This window comes from Carcharhinus amblyrhynchos, chromosome 8 (genome assembly GCF_965287045.1).
Source record: "Carcharhinus amblyrhynchos chromosome 8, sCarAmb.v2.hapA, whole genome shotgun sequence".
Taxonomy (NCBI): Eukaryota; Metazoa; Chordata; class Chondrichthyes; order Carcharhiniformes; family Carcharhinidae; genus Carcharhinus; species Carcharhinus amblyrhynchos.
Genome location: NC_137331.1, coordinates 99,997,077 through 100,014,329, shown reverse-complemented (window position 1 = coordinate 100,014,329; position 17,253 = coordinate 99,997,077). Strand labels below are relative to the sequence as shown.

Here is a 17,253-nt window from a genome sequence, read left to right as displayed (position 1 = left end):
TTGCTCTGCGTTGGAAATCTGGTGGCCAGAGGTACGCGGAGGCTATGGCACCCAGTGGGGAGCCCACTACATGGCCTCCGATTGAGCGTCCTGGCATGCTCCACTACTAAAGTGGTGCAGTAGGCTGGAAGAATCCCCCCCCCCCCCCCCCACCACCCCCCCCCCCCCCCCCCCCCCCCACACACACACCGGTTTATGAACAAATTCAGAAATTGTAGGCTGACGTTTTCTGATTGTAAATAAGTTAATGTTAGGTTACAAGTGGAAAAATCCAGGTTGTGCTATCTAAACTAATTTTTAAACTTGTGCTACATGGCAACCCTAGAATAGCTGCCATTTGTCCTCCCTCGTCAGCAGATGCAGCTCATTGTAGACTTCTTTGACTTTCTCCTCATCCTCTTTCTGCTTAAGCAGATCGGGGAGACTTCCATGCCTCTCCCCGATCTGCTTAAGCAGATTTTGCTGATAACAGAAATCTGCTGATTAACTTCATAAATAATTTCTGTGATTTGTTAACATTGTTATAAAGAAAGAAACTTTATTTTCTTACCCAGTCTCAGAGAATAGTTTGTCAAGTATTTTCACATTCAAAGTATAATGTTTTGCCACTAGTGCATTTCAAAAAGTATTAGTTAAAACATGCCAATTTAGTTGACCTCATTTGGAGCACTAATTAGACACTACTTTTGAGCTTCTTGTTCTTGCATAAGGAAGGATAATAATTAGCCAAAGTCCAGCTTGAATGTACACGAGCCTGGTTTGTTAAGTTACGTGAGGTCAACATATGGAGACTGGTCACATGGGTGAGATGTCCATGTAATATATGCAGTGGGAGTTAGTCATTGATCTCTAGAGAAAAAGAAGGGAGACATTTTGTTTTGCTCAAATGGCTAGGGAACCAGTTTGTAGTTTGATGTCAGATCAGCAGTCCATTCAATGCCTTCAGCTGATGCTGCGAATGGTTGTGATACCACCAGGAATGGGTCTGTCAGAGCAGAAGTTCAGTGGGCATTATATGAAACTAGGCAATGGATCACTTACTCAGTCATACAGATCCTAGGAGCAATTTTTAATCTCTGGGTTGGCAGTTAACCGGGGCAATTAGCAGAAGCTCTGTTATTGTTCTCTGGATTAAAAGAAGGGGGTATCAGCCCATGTTACTGTTGTTGATTGCCCTACAAGTAACCTTTATTGGGTGTAGTTGATGTTTGAGGACATGTTTGGATTCTATTGTAAAGTTGGATAGCTGTTCAATCACACAGATTGTGATGCTGTCTGATTGAATAGCCTATCCAACTTTACAATTCAATGATGTGATTTAGGCTTGAGATTATCTGATACCTGGGAAACTATACTCCAGAAGCACCTATAAAACTATAGGGATGTCCCAATGCATTTTACAATAAAGTACTTTTGAAATGGAGTCACTGTTGTAATATAGGAAACACGACAGCTGATTTAAACACAGTAAAGTCTGTGAGACTATGTTCAGACAATAGTCAGATTATGTGAATGTGGTGTCTATGAAGGGATAAATATTGGTGAGCATCTGCAGCTCTTTGAATAGTGCCATCCATGCTTTTAAGCCCACCTGAGTAGGTAGACAAGGCCTCAGTTTAATGTCTTATACGCAACAGGGTAGCACTGTCTCAGTACTGCACTGGACTATCAGACTAAGATTGTGTGTTTCAGTCTCTGGAGTGTGACTTGAATACACAGACTTCTGGAATGAAACAAAAAAAAATCTTAAAATAAAATCCAAAGGGAGTCATTAACAAAGTTTCCATTAACTGACAATAGAATGATCCTATACATAGGCTGAAAACTCAAAAGAATCTTTCTGTTTTTTTCAGACAGGGGACTACGCAGCTGAAGATTTTTACCTGTGAGTATTGTAATAAAGTATTTAAATTTAAACACTCACTTCAAGCTCACCTCAGAATTCATACCAACGAGAAACCTTATAAATGTTCACAATGTGACTATGCCAGCACAATCAAGGCCAATCTTATTGTCCATATGCGCAAGCACACGGGGGAAAAGTTCAGCTGCGACTACTGTGTCTTCACCTGCCTCAGCAAAGGACATCTGAAAGTGCACATTGAGCGTGTGCACAAAAAGATCAAACAGCATTGCCGCTTTTGTAAAAAGAAATACTCAGATGTCAAGAACCTGCTTAAGCATATCCAGGAGAGCCATGACATGGACGAGGAGAAAGTCAAAGAAGTCTACGATGAGCTGCGCCTGCTGACGAGGGAGGGCAAACGGCAGCTGCTGTATGACTGCCATGTGTGCGAGCGCAAGTTTAAAAATGAATCAGACCGTGATCGGCACATGCTAGTCCATGGTGACGACCGCCCATTTGCTTGCGAGCTCTGCGATCATGGAGCCACAAAATACCATTCACTGGAGGCACATGTCCGTAAGCATAAATTCATCTACATATGTTCTGTGTGCACAAAGAAGTTTGTCAGCTCGGTCAAGTTAAAGTGTCACGTCAAGGAGGCTCATAGTGACTTGGGGGAGGATTCAGTATTCAATAACTCCATTAATCAGAGCTTCTACCTCCTGGAATCAGGAGGAGACATTCAACCAGAAGCCTTGGAGGACTCTGCTGATGGTGCTGGTTTCAATGACTGTGACCAAGATGCACATGGGCACCAGGTTCTTGTAGAACTTGAAAATGAAGAAGCTAATGTTCCCATACAGAGTCTTACTCAACAAGAGGAGGTTATACAGATCCATTCCAAAGTCTTGGACATTCCCTCAGACGGTCCAGAGACCATCCAACACGAAGAAGTTTCTTTGGATGAAAGCAACATATCTTCTAAAAATGAGCAACAATGTGTGGATGAGTGTCAGGGTGAAATCCTGTCAGCTTTGCCTATTGGCAGTGACACTGTGGTAGATTCTGAAAGCACAGGAACAAACCATCGGTCTACTTCCACTGACCAGGATGGTGCAGATTCCCTCAAAGAGTATGAATCTTGTGTGGCCCAAAACGAAGACTCATTTGAAATGGTTCAGCTTGATGGTGCTAAGGATTTGTGCAATTCAACTACACACTTAGCTTTTGAGAAAAGTCCGTCAAGAACAGAAGCTCAAAAGGATAGTGTGGATCTCGGAGCTTTCCAGCAAGTTCTTGACAGCTTACAGAAGAGGCAACTGAATGTCAGTCTTTTTGAGAAGATCAGGAAGGTCTATGGTGATCTGGAATGTGGATACTGTGGTAAGAAATTGTTTAAATGACATTGTTAATTTATCTATTGAAACCTTGCCTTTTACATGCCAGAATGAATTTAAATCTTTTGATTTGCAACTGTTCCAAAATGTTTGCTTTTCTTAGGAAGGACCATCTAGGCTGTGATGTTTTCTACTTCTTTCATCAAACATACAAGTAGTAAAAACACAGTTCAATTTTAGTAGGAAGTGAACCTTTTGGGGTCACTGGGGTTTGGATTTTCTTATACAGTTTTGGACTGAATAACCTTTTTGAGTCCCGAGAAACAGGATTCTTCGGCCCTCCAAACCTGCACCGACTATGCTACCTAACTTAACTAAAACTCTCTACCCTTCCAGGGACCATATCCCTCTATTCCCATCCTATTCATGTATTTGTCAAGACACCCTTAAAAGTCACTATCGTATCTGCTTCCACTACCTCCCCCGGCAATGGGTTCCAGGCACCTCCCATCCTCTGTATAAAAAAATCTGTCTGGTACAACTCCTTTAAACCTTGCCCCTCACACCTTAAACCTGTGCCCCCTAGTAATTGGTAAAAATATTCTGACTATCCACTCTGTCCATGCCTCTTATAATCTTGTAGACTTCTATCAGGTCATCCCTCAACCTCCGTCATTTCAATGAGAACAAACCAAGTTTCTTCAACCTCTCCTCATAGCTGATGCCCTCCATACCAGGCAACATCCTGGTATATCTTTTCTGTACCCTCTCCAAAGCCTTCACATCCTTCTGGTAGCGTGGTGACCAGAATTGAACACTATATTCCAAATGCGGCCTAACTAAAGTTCTATAAAGCTGCAACATGACTTGCTAATTTTTAAACTCAGTGCCCCAGCCAGTGAAGGCAAGTATGCTGTATTTCTTCTTGACTACCTTCTCCAGCTGCATTGTCAGTTTCAGTGACCTGTGTACCTGTAGATGCAGATCCCTCTGCCTATCAATATTCTTAAGGGTTCTGTCTTAAGATAATTGATAGGCAAATTCTTTCAATTTGTGAATTGTGTGGATTGGACTGCTCACAAAGTGTAATCTGTTCAAAAAATGGCCACAGGTGTTTCCTAGGTCCTCCACTTGCACATTAAAACGGCCAAAAATATGGTTGCTTCAAGCATCCAATATCCCTTTCAATTATTACTGGCTTTGTTGTAGGTGTTAAAGGAGTGATGCTACTACTGACCACATTTTGAGGCCTTAGTCATCATGCCAACACCAGAGCAGATGTGGAAATTGATCCCTTGTTTTGTCTTCATTGACTTGACAGAAATTCTGCTTGTTAAAATTTCCCAAGCGTGTTCAATGGTAGCAAAGAAAACATTGCTGCTCAAACCATGACCTTTCCCTGTTATGCAATCCATTTTGAATTTCACTAAGGGCTTCATCCCATCAAACTGAGATATTTTCAATACAAGCCATTTCAGCATCAGGCACTGTTGAGCCAGATGCAGCTCAATTCAGGTGCAAGCTTCTGATATCTAGCAAGGAGGTGCCTTCAAGATTGCTAACAATCCTTGATTCTTTTCCAAATATATCTTCCAGGGGATATTGTGAGTTGAGACTCTGATATCAGCGCTTTACTAAACATACATTCTATCGAGATGCTCTGCATTTGAATGCTTGGATTTAACTAATTGGGAACATCTAAAAAATAAAAACAGAAGTCTTGATACATAATAATACACAAGGCAGGAATTTAGACACAAACTAATTGATGCTTAAACATGACTCCAAACTTCACAATCTTCCTTTCCCCTAACAATCTATGCATGCTTGCCATCACCTAATCACAGCTTTGTGATTTCTCTTGATCTTGGTAATGTACTGTATGATGGGACTTGGAACTTCATCTTGTTTTTATTTAGTTAAGAGCAATTATGCAAACTTGCATTGGAAGGTATTCAGAGAAGATTCAGCAGGTTGATTGATTCCTGAGATGAAAGAGTTGTCTTAAGAGGAAAAATTGAGCATGTTTGGCCTATACTCGTTGGAGTTTAGGAAAATGAGAGATTATCTTGCTGAAATATTTCAGATTCTGAGAGAGCTTGACAGGATTAGATGCTGAAAAGCTTTTTTTCCCCTTTTGAGGGAATTTCAAACCAATGTTTCAAATTAAGGTTGAGATAAGGAGAAATTTCTTGTCTAAATGTCATTGATCTTTGTAATTCTCTTCCACAAGGCAGTAGAGGCTGGGCTATTGAAAATGTTCTAGGCTCAGATAGCCAGATTTTTGATCAACAGTGGAGCCAGGGTTATTGGGGACAGGCAGGAAAATTGAGTTGAAGCCTCATCACATCACCAGGCTTTTATTGAATGACAGAGCAAACTTGAGGGACAGATTATCCTAATTCTGCTCCTCTTTCTTATGACTGTAAAGGTATCATTATCCTTCATGCAGCCATGATTCCTTCATTTTGCTTTGTTTTGTTTCACTTGTATTTGAACCATTGCCTGAAAGCAAAGGCTGGCTGTTTGATGACGCGGGTTATTCCCTCATGATCTTTTACCCTGGTCAGGTACTTAACGTCCAACTTCACAGCAAGCAAACAATGAGAGGCATGCTGCCGCAAGAAACATTATAGATCACATCATCACCGTTCCCCAGACAATGCTACCACTGTTTGGCCTGGAGCAGTCCTGCACATCCAACCAATTGGGGATCAAGATTTGTGTTGGTATCTGTCATGCTGCACAACCTTACCATTGAGAAGTAACAGCACTTGTCTCCATCTATTAGGTGAGAAGCTGAGGAACAGGAACATAAGGATAAGAGAGCTTACAAAACAAACCCTTATTTACAAGAACTCTCGCATATCAGATTATTCATGAACAATACTAGCAACCTCAACTACTACTACATATTCACCAACAGTTCCACATTCCTACTTTACCTCTATCGTTGACCATCATACCATTTTTTCTGACAATACAAAAAAAGGTGATGTTTCAGCATTTTCAAATTCCTTCCCAATCCTTCTCTCTATATGCACAGTCTGAGGATACAGGGTAGACCATTTAAGGGCGAAGATAAGGAGGCATTTCTTTACCCAAAGAGTGGTGAGCCTATGGAATTCACTGCTGCAGGAAGAAGTCGATGCCAAAACATTGAATGTGTTCAAGATGCGGCTAGATATAGCACTTGGGGCGAACAAGATCAAAAGTTATGGGGAGAAAGCAGGATTAAGCTGTTGAGTTGTACAATCAGCCATTATTGTGATGAATGGCGGAGCAGGCTCAAAGGACCGAATGGCCTTCTCCTGTACCTATCTTCTATGTTTCTATGTTCATAGTGTAACTCTCTGTATGTATAAGATCGAGTGATGGTACCTTTTTATTTTCACCGTTTTCCTCCACTTGCTCCTTTGATTAGGAGTTTCTAGTTCTTGTGTATCTGAAATGAGAAAAGGACAAGTCTAGATTGTAAAGTGTAAATCAGAGAAAGTAAGGTGTCTGTGAGTACACTAATTGCAGCTTGTGATTCAGAAGAGATTGTGGGAATGAGGAAGAAATGGGAAGAGGGATTGAGATTTGTTGCTAGTGCTCATTACATCTGACATGCCCTTTTCCCGGATGTTCAGCACTGTTTCTTTATGCTTTTAAAACTTGCAGTCTTGCTTGTTTTTATCACTGTATCCTCCAGTGGTGCATCATCTCTAATGCAGGAAAGAGTGAAATATGTTTTTGACTGGCCTGCAACATTCTTGCTAATGTAGGTGAACTGCATTCCTGTCATTGATCTCTGATGCTACTTCTTTCCAGTTCCAGTTCTTTTCCTTTGACTTACCTTAAAAGTCTTCTTAGGACTTTCCCCATTTTCCTTTAGGATCTGCTCTCTGCAATTACCTTTCCCAGTAGACTGCTGACAACTTGATATCTCCTTTGAAATCCGGTATTCAACATTCCCTGGTAAAGCAACTCATCTAAGATTCTCATACTTATTTTCCTCAGAAGTCTGTTTGTATATTAGAGAGATTTAAACTGCACCCTTTCCCTTAGACTATAATCACCAACTGAACTAAAAACAGCTGTTCTGTCTCTGTGGGTTTCCTCACAATAGAGGTATTTTCTGTACGGAAATTTTTAATTCGCCAGCCAGCAGCAAAGGAAGCTATTGCACATTTGCAAACCTTTGTGTCTGTACGTGCGCAATTCAAACAGCTGTCCTGAAACAGCGAGAGAGAGCTGTCAGGCCTCTGCTGCTGCAGCCAGTCTGAACCAACCCCACCCCCTGCATTCCCCCCACCTTGTAATCATGGGGGCCCACGGCTGATCGTAAGTCCCACACCACCCAAAAATGTATACCCCGCCACTATACCACCATCCAGACTAAACGTGCATCCCCATCCGCCCACCAATCGCAATACAGAGCGGCAGCGGGTCCTCTTCCCACCCTCCACTGATCATAGGTTGAGCTGAAGCAGCTGCCCCTCCCTCCCCAATTAGGCCACCAAACCTGGCCCTGTTCCTTCTAGGACCCTCTCCCTTACCCTCTTGAGGCCCCACTCCCCCACTCCTAAAAGTCTGAATCGGTCGCTCCAGCTGCTAAAGAGGTGTGTTCAGAACTTCCAACGGCGGTGGGTGGGGGGAGAGTGAGGCCAGATCATTCTTGTGGGGGGCGGTGGAGGGGGAGCAGGGAAGGGATTGAGGCCAGATCATTCTCTTGGGGGGGGTAATGAGGCCAGATCTACCTCTGGGGGGAGGGGGAGTGGGGGGGAGTGAGGAGGGAGGCAGGTAAGATGTACCTCTATTGGGGGGGGAGGGAGTATGATCACTCGCTGGTGGGGAGTGGAGGGCAGATGTATCTCTGGTTGGGGGGGCAGCGAGGATTTGTTTCCACTCTGTGGGCAATCGGTGTGGGGAAAGGGGGCAGGGGATTGTGATCGGTCTGGATAGCAGAGGGCGGGGTGGGTGGATAAGGGGGACAGTGATGTTTGTGGGGACCATCGCTCCCACTTTTCGTTCCATGGCCGCTTTCTCCGGCTCAGAAGTGATCTGACGCAGACGCACTTTTTCAAATTTTTTTCTAACTGCACATGTGCCGTTCAAAGCACCGATTGTTTTGGGTGCGCTAAGTCCCGTCCACACCGTGATTCAGACCCGCGATTCTTTTTTAACCTGAGTGCATATGGGGGCGCCTGAAAGCAGATTTCCAAGTCAGATTTGAATTGCGCCCAGATTCAGCACTTAGAATGAAAATGGTAAAATCAGACCCACAATGTTTTGGATGAAGAACCTGCAGCAAAATTGGAAGAACAAGAACAAGAGCACCATAATATTTGGCATTGTTTGAGCACTGCTCTCTACCTGACACCATTGCATGTATTCTCTCAACCTCACTCTTCATAATCACTGAGTTAATTAACCTCCTAATTGCTCAAGGAACTTCATTTCACATCATCCTTTGTCTTATCTGTAAGTTCAATGAATTGCTTATCTCCTTTCTTTCAGTTATCAGGTACTGCAAGGCCAGATGACTCTTAGATGCAATTTAATCTTCTTCCTTTTTTATTTTTTCTGACCCCAGGTATTCTATAGACAAACGTTTGTCAGTTTTCATCAGCAGCCTTCTCCTTCTGAATCCTTAGTTTCAACTTTGAACCCTTTCTCTCTCATCTCAAATGTCTAGGTTTGGCATATTTCTGAAATCTTTATTTTGTCTCTGTGCATTTTCCTTTATGCAAGGCTGTTCATTTCATTTTTGTCTTTCTCAACTTTGTACCCTGGGCCTTAATGTAGCCTCAAGTTCTGTAACAATGCACATTGCAAGTACATCTATGCATTCACAGACATTTGTCATCAATTTATTCATTTTTCAATCTTGCATGAGCCAAAGCAACCAGTGCAAAACCGTTTAGAAAAAAGAACACCAGGTACCTCGCGCTGTGCTACGTTGTTTACAAACCTGAGGAGTTGGATAGGTAGCAATAACTCATGCCCTTAAGGTGAGAGGGGGAAAGTTCAAAGGAGATGTGAGGGGGCAAATTTTTACACAGAGAGTGCTAGGTGTCTGAAATGCACTGGCAGGGGTGGTTAAACTAGAAAGAGTGCAGAAATGATTTACTAGGATGATACCAGGACTTGATGGTTTGAGTGAAAAACAAGAGGCTGAATAGACTGGGACTTTTTTCTTTGGAGCGTAAGAGGCTTAGGATGATCTTATAGAGGTCTACAAAATAACGAGGGGCATAGATAAGGTTGATAGTCAACACCTTTTCCCAAAGATAGGGGAGTCTAAAACTAGAGGGCATAGGTTTAAGGTGAGAGGGGAGAGATACAAAAGGGTCCAGAGCAGCAATTTTTCACACAGACGGTGATGAGTGTCTGGAACGAGCTGCCAGAGGTAGTAGTAGAGGCAGGTACAATTTTGTCTTTTAAACAGCATTTCGACAGTTACGTTGGTAAGATAGGTATAGAGGGATATGGGCCAAACATGGGCAATTGGCACTAGTTTAATGGTAAAAACTGGGTGGCATGGGCATGTTGGGCCAAAGGGCCTGTTTCCATGCTGTAAACCTCTGTGACTCTAACATCATGGGCCGAAGGGCCTGTTCCTGTGCTGTACTATTCTATGCTCTATATTGTAACTCCTGTGGTAGAGAAGTATACCATTCAGCTCACCAAGTCTTTGTAGCTCCACACAGAACAACCCTTCTAATCCATCCCCTTGCTCAATCCCTGCAGACCACCTCCCCCCCACCCAAGTTTATTTCTTCAAGTAAGTGGCCATCCAATTTCGTTCTGAAATTGGCGATTGTTACTGCTTCCATCACTGAGTTCCAGGACCTTTCGAGCAATATGGTTCACTTTAAAACCTGGCCTGCTGAAATGAGCTGGCAACACTTGGTTCAAGGGCAGTTAGGGGTGGGCAATAAATGCTGACCCAGCCAGCGACGTCCACATTCCTTGAACAAATTTTTCAAAACTCCATTAAAAATTCTTCCTCGCATTTCCTCTGCACCTTCTTCCCAGAAATTTATATCTGTTTATCCTAGCCCTTCTATCATTAGAGTTAATGGAATGCATCCCTCCAACCATTCGGTAAATCTCCTCTGCACCGAGTTAACAGCTGTCATATCTTTCCTAAAATATCTTTCCTAAAAACTGTAGTTGGGGCCTAACCAGAGCTTTATAAAGGTTCAGCATCACTTTCTTGCTTTTGAACTTGATGCCTCTATTTATGAAGCACCAGAATCCACATATTTTGTTCACCACACCCTCAATATTTCCTGCCATCTCCAAAGATTGACGCACATGCACCACAGGTCCCTCTATTCCTGCCCATTCTAGAATGGTGCCATTAAGTCTACATTTATTAAGCATTTCGTTTCAAGCCATATTTCCATTGTCACCACAAGATCACTGTCCCACTGGCTATCTGAGCTTGTACATCACTAACTTTATTCACCACAGGCCTGTGACCAGTGGTGTACCTCAGGGATCAGTGCTGGGTCCAATGTTATTTATCATTTATATTAATGATTTGGATGAGAATATAGGAGGCATGGTTAGTAAGTTTGCAGATGACACTAAGATTGGTGGCATAATGGACAGTGAGGCAAGTTATCTTCAGTTGTAATGGGATCTTGATCAGTTGGGCCAGTGGGCTGACAAATGGCAGATGGAGTTTAATTTAGACAAGTGCAAGCTGATGCATTTTGATAGATTAAACCAGGGTAGGACTTACTCAGTTAATGGTGGGACACTGGGGAAAGTTACAGAAAATAGAGATCTGTGGGTACATGTTCATAGCTCCTTGTAAATGGAGTCACAGGTGGACAGAGTGGTGAAGAAGGCATTCGGCATGCTTGGTTTCATCAATCAGAACACTGAATTCAGGAATTGGCTCATCTTGTTGAACATAAGAACATAAGAAATAGGAGCAGGAGTAGGCCATCTAGCCCTTTGAGCCTGCCCCGCCATTCAATAAGATCATGGCTGATCTGTCGTGGCTCAGTTCCACTTTCCCGCCCTCTCCCCATAACCCCTAATCCCCTCGCTTATCAAAAACGCATCAACCCGCGTCTTAAAAATATTTAGCGAGGCAGCCTCCACCACTTCAACGGGCAGAGAATTCCAGAGGTTCACCACCCTTTGAGTGAAGAAGTTCCTCCTCAACTCCTGGTAAGGCCGCACTTGGAATATTGTGTGCAGTTCTGGCCATCTATTATAGAAAGGATATTATTAAACTAGAAAGGGTGCAGGAAAGATTTACTAGGATGCAACTAGGACTTGATGGTTTGGGTTATAAGGAGAGGCTGGATAGACTGGGATTTTTTTCTCTGGCGTATAGGAGGCTTAGGGGTGATCTTATAGAGGTCTGTAAAATAATGAGGGGAACAGATCAGCTAGATAGTCAATGTGTTTTCCCAAAATTAAGGGAGTCTATAACTGGATAGCATAGGTTTAAGGGAAGTGATACAGAAGTGTCCAGAGGGGGAATTTTTTCACTCAGGGAGTGGTGAATGTCTGGACCAAGCTGCTAGAGGTAATAGTAGAGGCGAGTACAATGTTGTCTTTTAAAAAGCATTTAGATAGTTGCATGGGTACGACGGGTATAAAGGGATATGGGAAATTGGGATTAGTTTAAAGGTTTAAAAAAAAGGGCGGCATGGACAAGTTGGGCCAAAGGGCCTATTTCCATGCTGTAAACTTGTATGGCTGTATGATTTTGTGCCTTTATCGACATGCATTATAATCCTTTCTTTACACTTATCTAATCTGGTACTATTACGTCCTCTAGAACGGTCCAACACTTGTACTTTATGCACCTTATTTCTCTTTTCTATTTCTATATGCTGGTATCCACTCCCTATCAATTTATTTTAAACCATTCACAGCCACACAGGAGAACCCCCCTACCCACCCCCAAGGTTATTTGTCTCTGTTCTTTTGAAGTGCAACTCATCCCTTTTGAATAGCTACCTTCTGACCTAGAACTGGTCCCAATGCCTCAAGAATCTGAAACCTTTTCTTCTGCACCATGCTTCATGCCACACAGTGATCCTCTTTATTTACCTAATTTTACTCTGGCTAGCATGTGGCACTGGGAATAATCTGGAGATTTCCACTCTCGAGATTCCAGGACTGACAGTTACAGAAATGACTGTCTTCGCCAAAATCTTCCATAATATCACATTTCTGCTTAGCTGTTCCCTCCTGCACAGAATCTTTCCATTGGTGCTATGGTCTGGGTTGCAGTCCTTCAGGTTATTGTCACACCCGGTTGTCTGTAATTCTGATTGTTTAAAGGTGGCGTAGACTCCTGTACTGCCTGTCCTTCCTCCCCTTCTGGACAGCTACCCACCTACTGTCCTGAAGTCTCACTGCATCTGGGATGATCACCTTCTTGAATGTATGATCCAAGAAACTCTCAATCCTCCCTGGTGCTCTGCAGTGACTCGAGTCACCCCTCAATCACAGAAACCGGCACGGTAACACAGTGGTTAGCACTGCTGCTTCACAGCTCCAGGGAACTGGGTTTGATTCCCGGCTCGGGTCACTGTCTGTGGAGTTTGCATGTTCTCCTCGTGTCTGCGTGGGTTTCCTCTGGGTGCTCCGGTTTCCTCCCACAGTCCAAAAATGTGTGGGTTAGATTGATTGGCCATGCTAAAATTGCCCCTTAGCGTCCAAAGATGCTTAGTTTAGAGGGTTGTGTGGAGTTTGCACATTCTCCTTGTGTCTGCGTGGGTTTCCTCCGGGTGCTCCGGTTTCCTCCCACAGTCCAAAGATGTGCGGGTTAGGTTCATTTGCTATGCTAAATTGACCGTTACTGCATTGGTTAGAGAGGATTAGTGGGTAAAATACGTATGGATTGTGGGTAGGGCCTGGGTGGGAATGTGTTTGGTGCAGACTTGATGGGCCAAAGGGCTTCTTTCTGTATTGCAGGCTTTCAATTAAATCCTGTTCTTGACCTTAAGCAGGTGTTGTTGGATTATGGAGTTCATGATTTAATTGGAGCTTGAAAACAGGTGAAAGCCAAAGCTAAACTGGGATGTCCTCTGGTTGATGTTGGCTGGTTCTACTCGAATTTCAATGCCCAACTTACTTTGTTAGGGTCATGAAACACACTGGTATTCAAATTTCAATGCACCAAGGATAACAGAAATTATTCAAACATAATAAATGCACAAGTTTCATTTGACCATCAGGTGGCACCATTACAACATGTTCACATACTCAACATTTAATATTACATTTCCGTGCTTAACGTTGTCTTAGTATACTCTCCGCATGTTTATTTTTATTGTCACAATGAATGGAATTGTAGTTGGATAGAGAAGAAATTCATTTTGAATAATTTTCTTTTATAAAACAATATAGTATGCAGTTCATTTGTCACAGCAGTCTCACTTAGCTCATGGACATCCATACCAAGTAACCCTAATTTAGTGAAGTAAAAACAGCAGCAATGAATAAACTGGCCAACACTGATATTGCTAATTAAAATATTTGTGAAACTTGTGATTGGTACAAAATGCCAATACATGAAAAAGTGCTCACAGTTACTGACTAACACTTTCCAGATCGCAGGCTTACTGTTGTAAATAGATTGTCAATGGATGCCATATTTTTTTCTAGGGAATAGGTTTAAAATCCAAGAGAGAACATCTTCTGTTATCCCTGTGCTGCTTCCAGCAGTAGATTTTAGTCGCCCTTTGGTGATGACCAAAGGACTGAAGGCAGGTGTAAGGCAGTGGAACTTCAAATAGAGTAGGAAATCAACCTGAATGCTTTGTTTAAAAGAAAATTCCCCAGTTCTCCAATAACTTTGTTACACACCTTGTGGAGAATGTAGGATGGTGTTCTCATTATTCATTATAACTTCAATAGAAGTACCAGAAAAAATCTGGAAAAATAGTTTCCCAGAAAGGCCCAAGGCTGTCAATTCCACAGCTGTAAATCTTATGCCTCTGTTGTCAGACACAAGGCCTTCTCAGTCACCTGGATTTGCGGAATCGTGGAGACACTGTGGAAATTCCAAAATGATGGGATGGAGCCTGTTACCTAGGTGCTGAGTTTAGACATGCCTCACTTTAAATGGAGCAAGAGCCTTATCTTGCAGTGTGGGAGCTAGCAATCTTCCGAGAAGTTGCAAATGTCCTTAAAAGCAGATAAGGTTTATAGAATTGTCAAGCTGTCAAATTTTTAAAAAGCTGAACTATTTAGAAGTAGAAATTAACTGTGTGTCTGTCTCTGTGAAAGTTGAAAAAAATGTTGTCAGTTTCAATAACTATTTGTAGCCATGAGCCAATGTGTTATTACGATAACATTATTAGTGTTTTGCTTCTTTCCATATCCTATCCTCATCACCGTGAAGATGGGGAGGGGTAGTTAAAACTTCCCAGTTTGAAGAGATTATTAAAGAACTAGCTGTCTTTAAGTTGGTGTTACGAATACAAATCTGTTAAGTACTTGAAATTAATTAAATATACTGAATGGACTTTCATAAATGGGACTTCCATATAAACTATGAACTGTGTTGGATGTTTATAACATTATTTTATTTAATTTCAACATCGCTCCTGAGATATGTACAGAGTGGATTGATTAATTTTGATGTATAGTGTGTAATGCAAAGTGAAGTGGGTCGGGGGGGTAGTAATGAGTTGTCAGTACATTGACCTAGGGGACTGAAAGAGGCCATGGATATGGTTGGAGGACATAGGTTGGCATGGGTTGTCAGATATGGGATGTGGAGTGGGTGAGAAGGTAAGAGGGTGAGGATTAGAGGCCCTAATACTAAAGGAAGCAGCTTGGTCGAAGTCGCAGAGAACTATAGTGAGAATTTAAACAACCCATTTGCATTCAGTAGCCCCTGTTGCTCTTTGACTCCTGCGTCCGTAGATAGAACACCCAACATCTTGCTGCACGTGCTCACCTCTCGTCCACCTCCAACCCCAGATGAATATTCAGCCATTTGGGGCACTTTTTGTCTAGATGGGTGTTGGGAGCTGCGGAAAAGAATGCTCCCCACCCTCTGGCACAGCTCAATCAATCATAGCCCCCATCCCCACCCCGAATGATTGCTGCACTACCCGCTCTCCCACCGCCCAACCTCTACTTCTGCTCCCCTCCGCTCCATGTCGGTTGCCAGTTGCAGAGCGCATAGCATTCCCCCTGCCTGCCTCCCATTAGCTCATGCCCCCATCTGGGTCCCATCCCCTCAATCCCCGGCCCTGTGGCACTGCCCAGTGGGCACTGCCACTCCCCTGCCTCCAACCTCCCGGGGGCCTCAATGGCTCCAGTCCTCTTGGCAAAGCATCACAACAGGGTCCTGTTGATGGGGCCCATACATGATCCTCACTGGTGAGGACCTTCACTGGCGAGGTTGCAAATGCAAGTAAGCCTGAAAGATTCCATGATGGGCACACTAATAATATTTAAATCAGAATTAAGTTTGATTAAAATATTATAATCAGCTTCGCGCGCTGATCATGCCAGGTACCCATGCCCAGTACAATCACAATAGGCAAGAAATTGGGTGCGAACCCGATTTTTCTTTGCCTACCCCATGATCTTACCGGTTTGTCCCTCCCATTGACTGGCAGGACGAGAAGATAAGGTCGCCCTCATAAATCCTTTAATAAACTCTTGGAGCTGTCAATCAAGATGAAAATGATGATAATAAAAAGTGTGAAAATCAGTCAGGCATAAATAATGTTATGCTAATGATAGTACTGTTGTAAAAAAATCAGCCTGTTTTAACCCTTATACGGTGGACAAATAACTTTGAGTAGACGTCTTATTAGTACAAACAATATTTATTTAAACCCACACAATCAATAATCACCCACCTGACCAACAATAAGTTATCTTACAGAAATGCTAGAATTCAAGTACAATACAAGACCTTGACTTAACAGTGTGTGACTGACAAAATACCCAAACAGATACTGGCCTTTATCTGTGTGCTGGTCTTGGTAGTTGTCTGCGTAGTCTGGTCCTTTAGTCTGGTGTGGTACCCTGGCTCTGATCTTCTTTCTTTCCTCCCTCCTCAGGTGTGGTGGCTCTCTGTCGTTGTAGCTTGTTCGTGGGGGTCCGAGAGAGAGAGAGATTCCTGGTTGTGCAGCATCCTTTATACCCCATTTGGCTTCACGCCCTTTTTCCGGCCATTGCCAATCAATCGATCAGGACTTGATCACCCTGATCGATAAGAGTCCAATCAGGTGCTACCACACCGATCTCTGGGTGTGTCCCCGGCGGCCATGCCTGTATGTGTTGTAGGCACATAGGTCACATACCTTCCTCCTAAATAAGGATTCACGGTGCCTTTACGTCTGGCACACAACCCAGTGTGATCAGACAGTCTCTTTCATCCTGGAGATGGCCCATATCCTGTGTATTCACTCATCAGGGTTGCAGCCTGTTTGTCTCTGTCTTTAAACTGCAGCCTGTCGGTTTAGTTTCTTGCCCGGTTATCCCAGAGTGCTTTACAAAACGCCATTTTAGATGGCCTGTTTGGCTACATTCCCCCCTTTGATCCTGAACGCAAAGCGTGATGGATCACAAATTCAGGACCAATATCTGTCAGGAATTCCCCAGTCACTCAACAGTCAAGCAAGGCCCAGGTATTGACATGTACAGTAATAATGCATCCCTACAACATATTCCGGAGGCTACAGACAACAACAGTCTACAATACAAATATAAACAACCACATATTCTAAACCCCATTATTACAATAAACTAGTTACCCACAAATACAGACAATCAGATATTCCAAACACCAAACAAATAAATTAATTATAAACCAACACTTAAACAAACATTAGAATAAAGTATTCACATATCTGAGACACATTTTGGTAGTAGAATTTCTAATGGCTCATTAATATAAATGGTAAAATGGCAGCCTTCCTATAAACATTGTTCTACTGAATTAGAGGAGGCCATGATTCAAGGGCGAACCCTACATTCTGCCTCCGGGTCATCCTCTTTTTCCATCGGCTGAATTGGACTGTGAGGATGATCAGATATACTAGGGTAAACAAAATTAATACTACAGCCAGGTGTGAC

The 17,253-nt window shown here is 42.9% G+C and overlaps 1 protein-coding gene across 8 annotated transcripts in view; it reads left to right on the top strand.

The window, feature by feature from the left end:
• zfat (zinc finger and AT hook domain containing) overlaps positions 1 to 17,253 on the top strand; it is a 213,970-nt gene that overhangs the window by 122,544 nt on the left and 74,173 nt on the right. For all 8 annotated transcript variants that reach the window (XM_080194577.1, XM_080194576.1, XM_080194573.1 and 5 more), the window contains one exon: positions 1,854 to 3,229. In XM_080194577.1, coding sequence (XP_080050703.1) covers positions 1,854 to 3,229 — 1,376 coding nt within the window. The remainder of the gene's footprint in view (positions 1 to 1,853; positions 3,230 to 17,253) is intronic.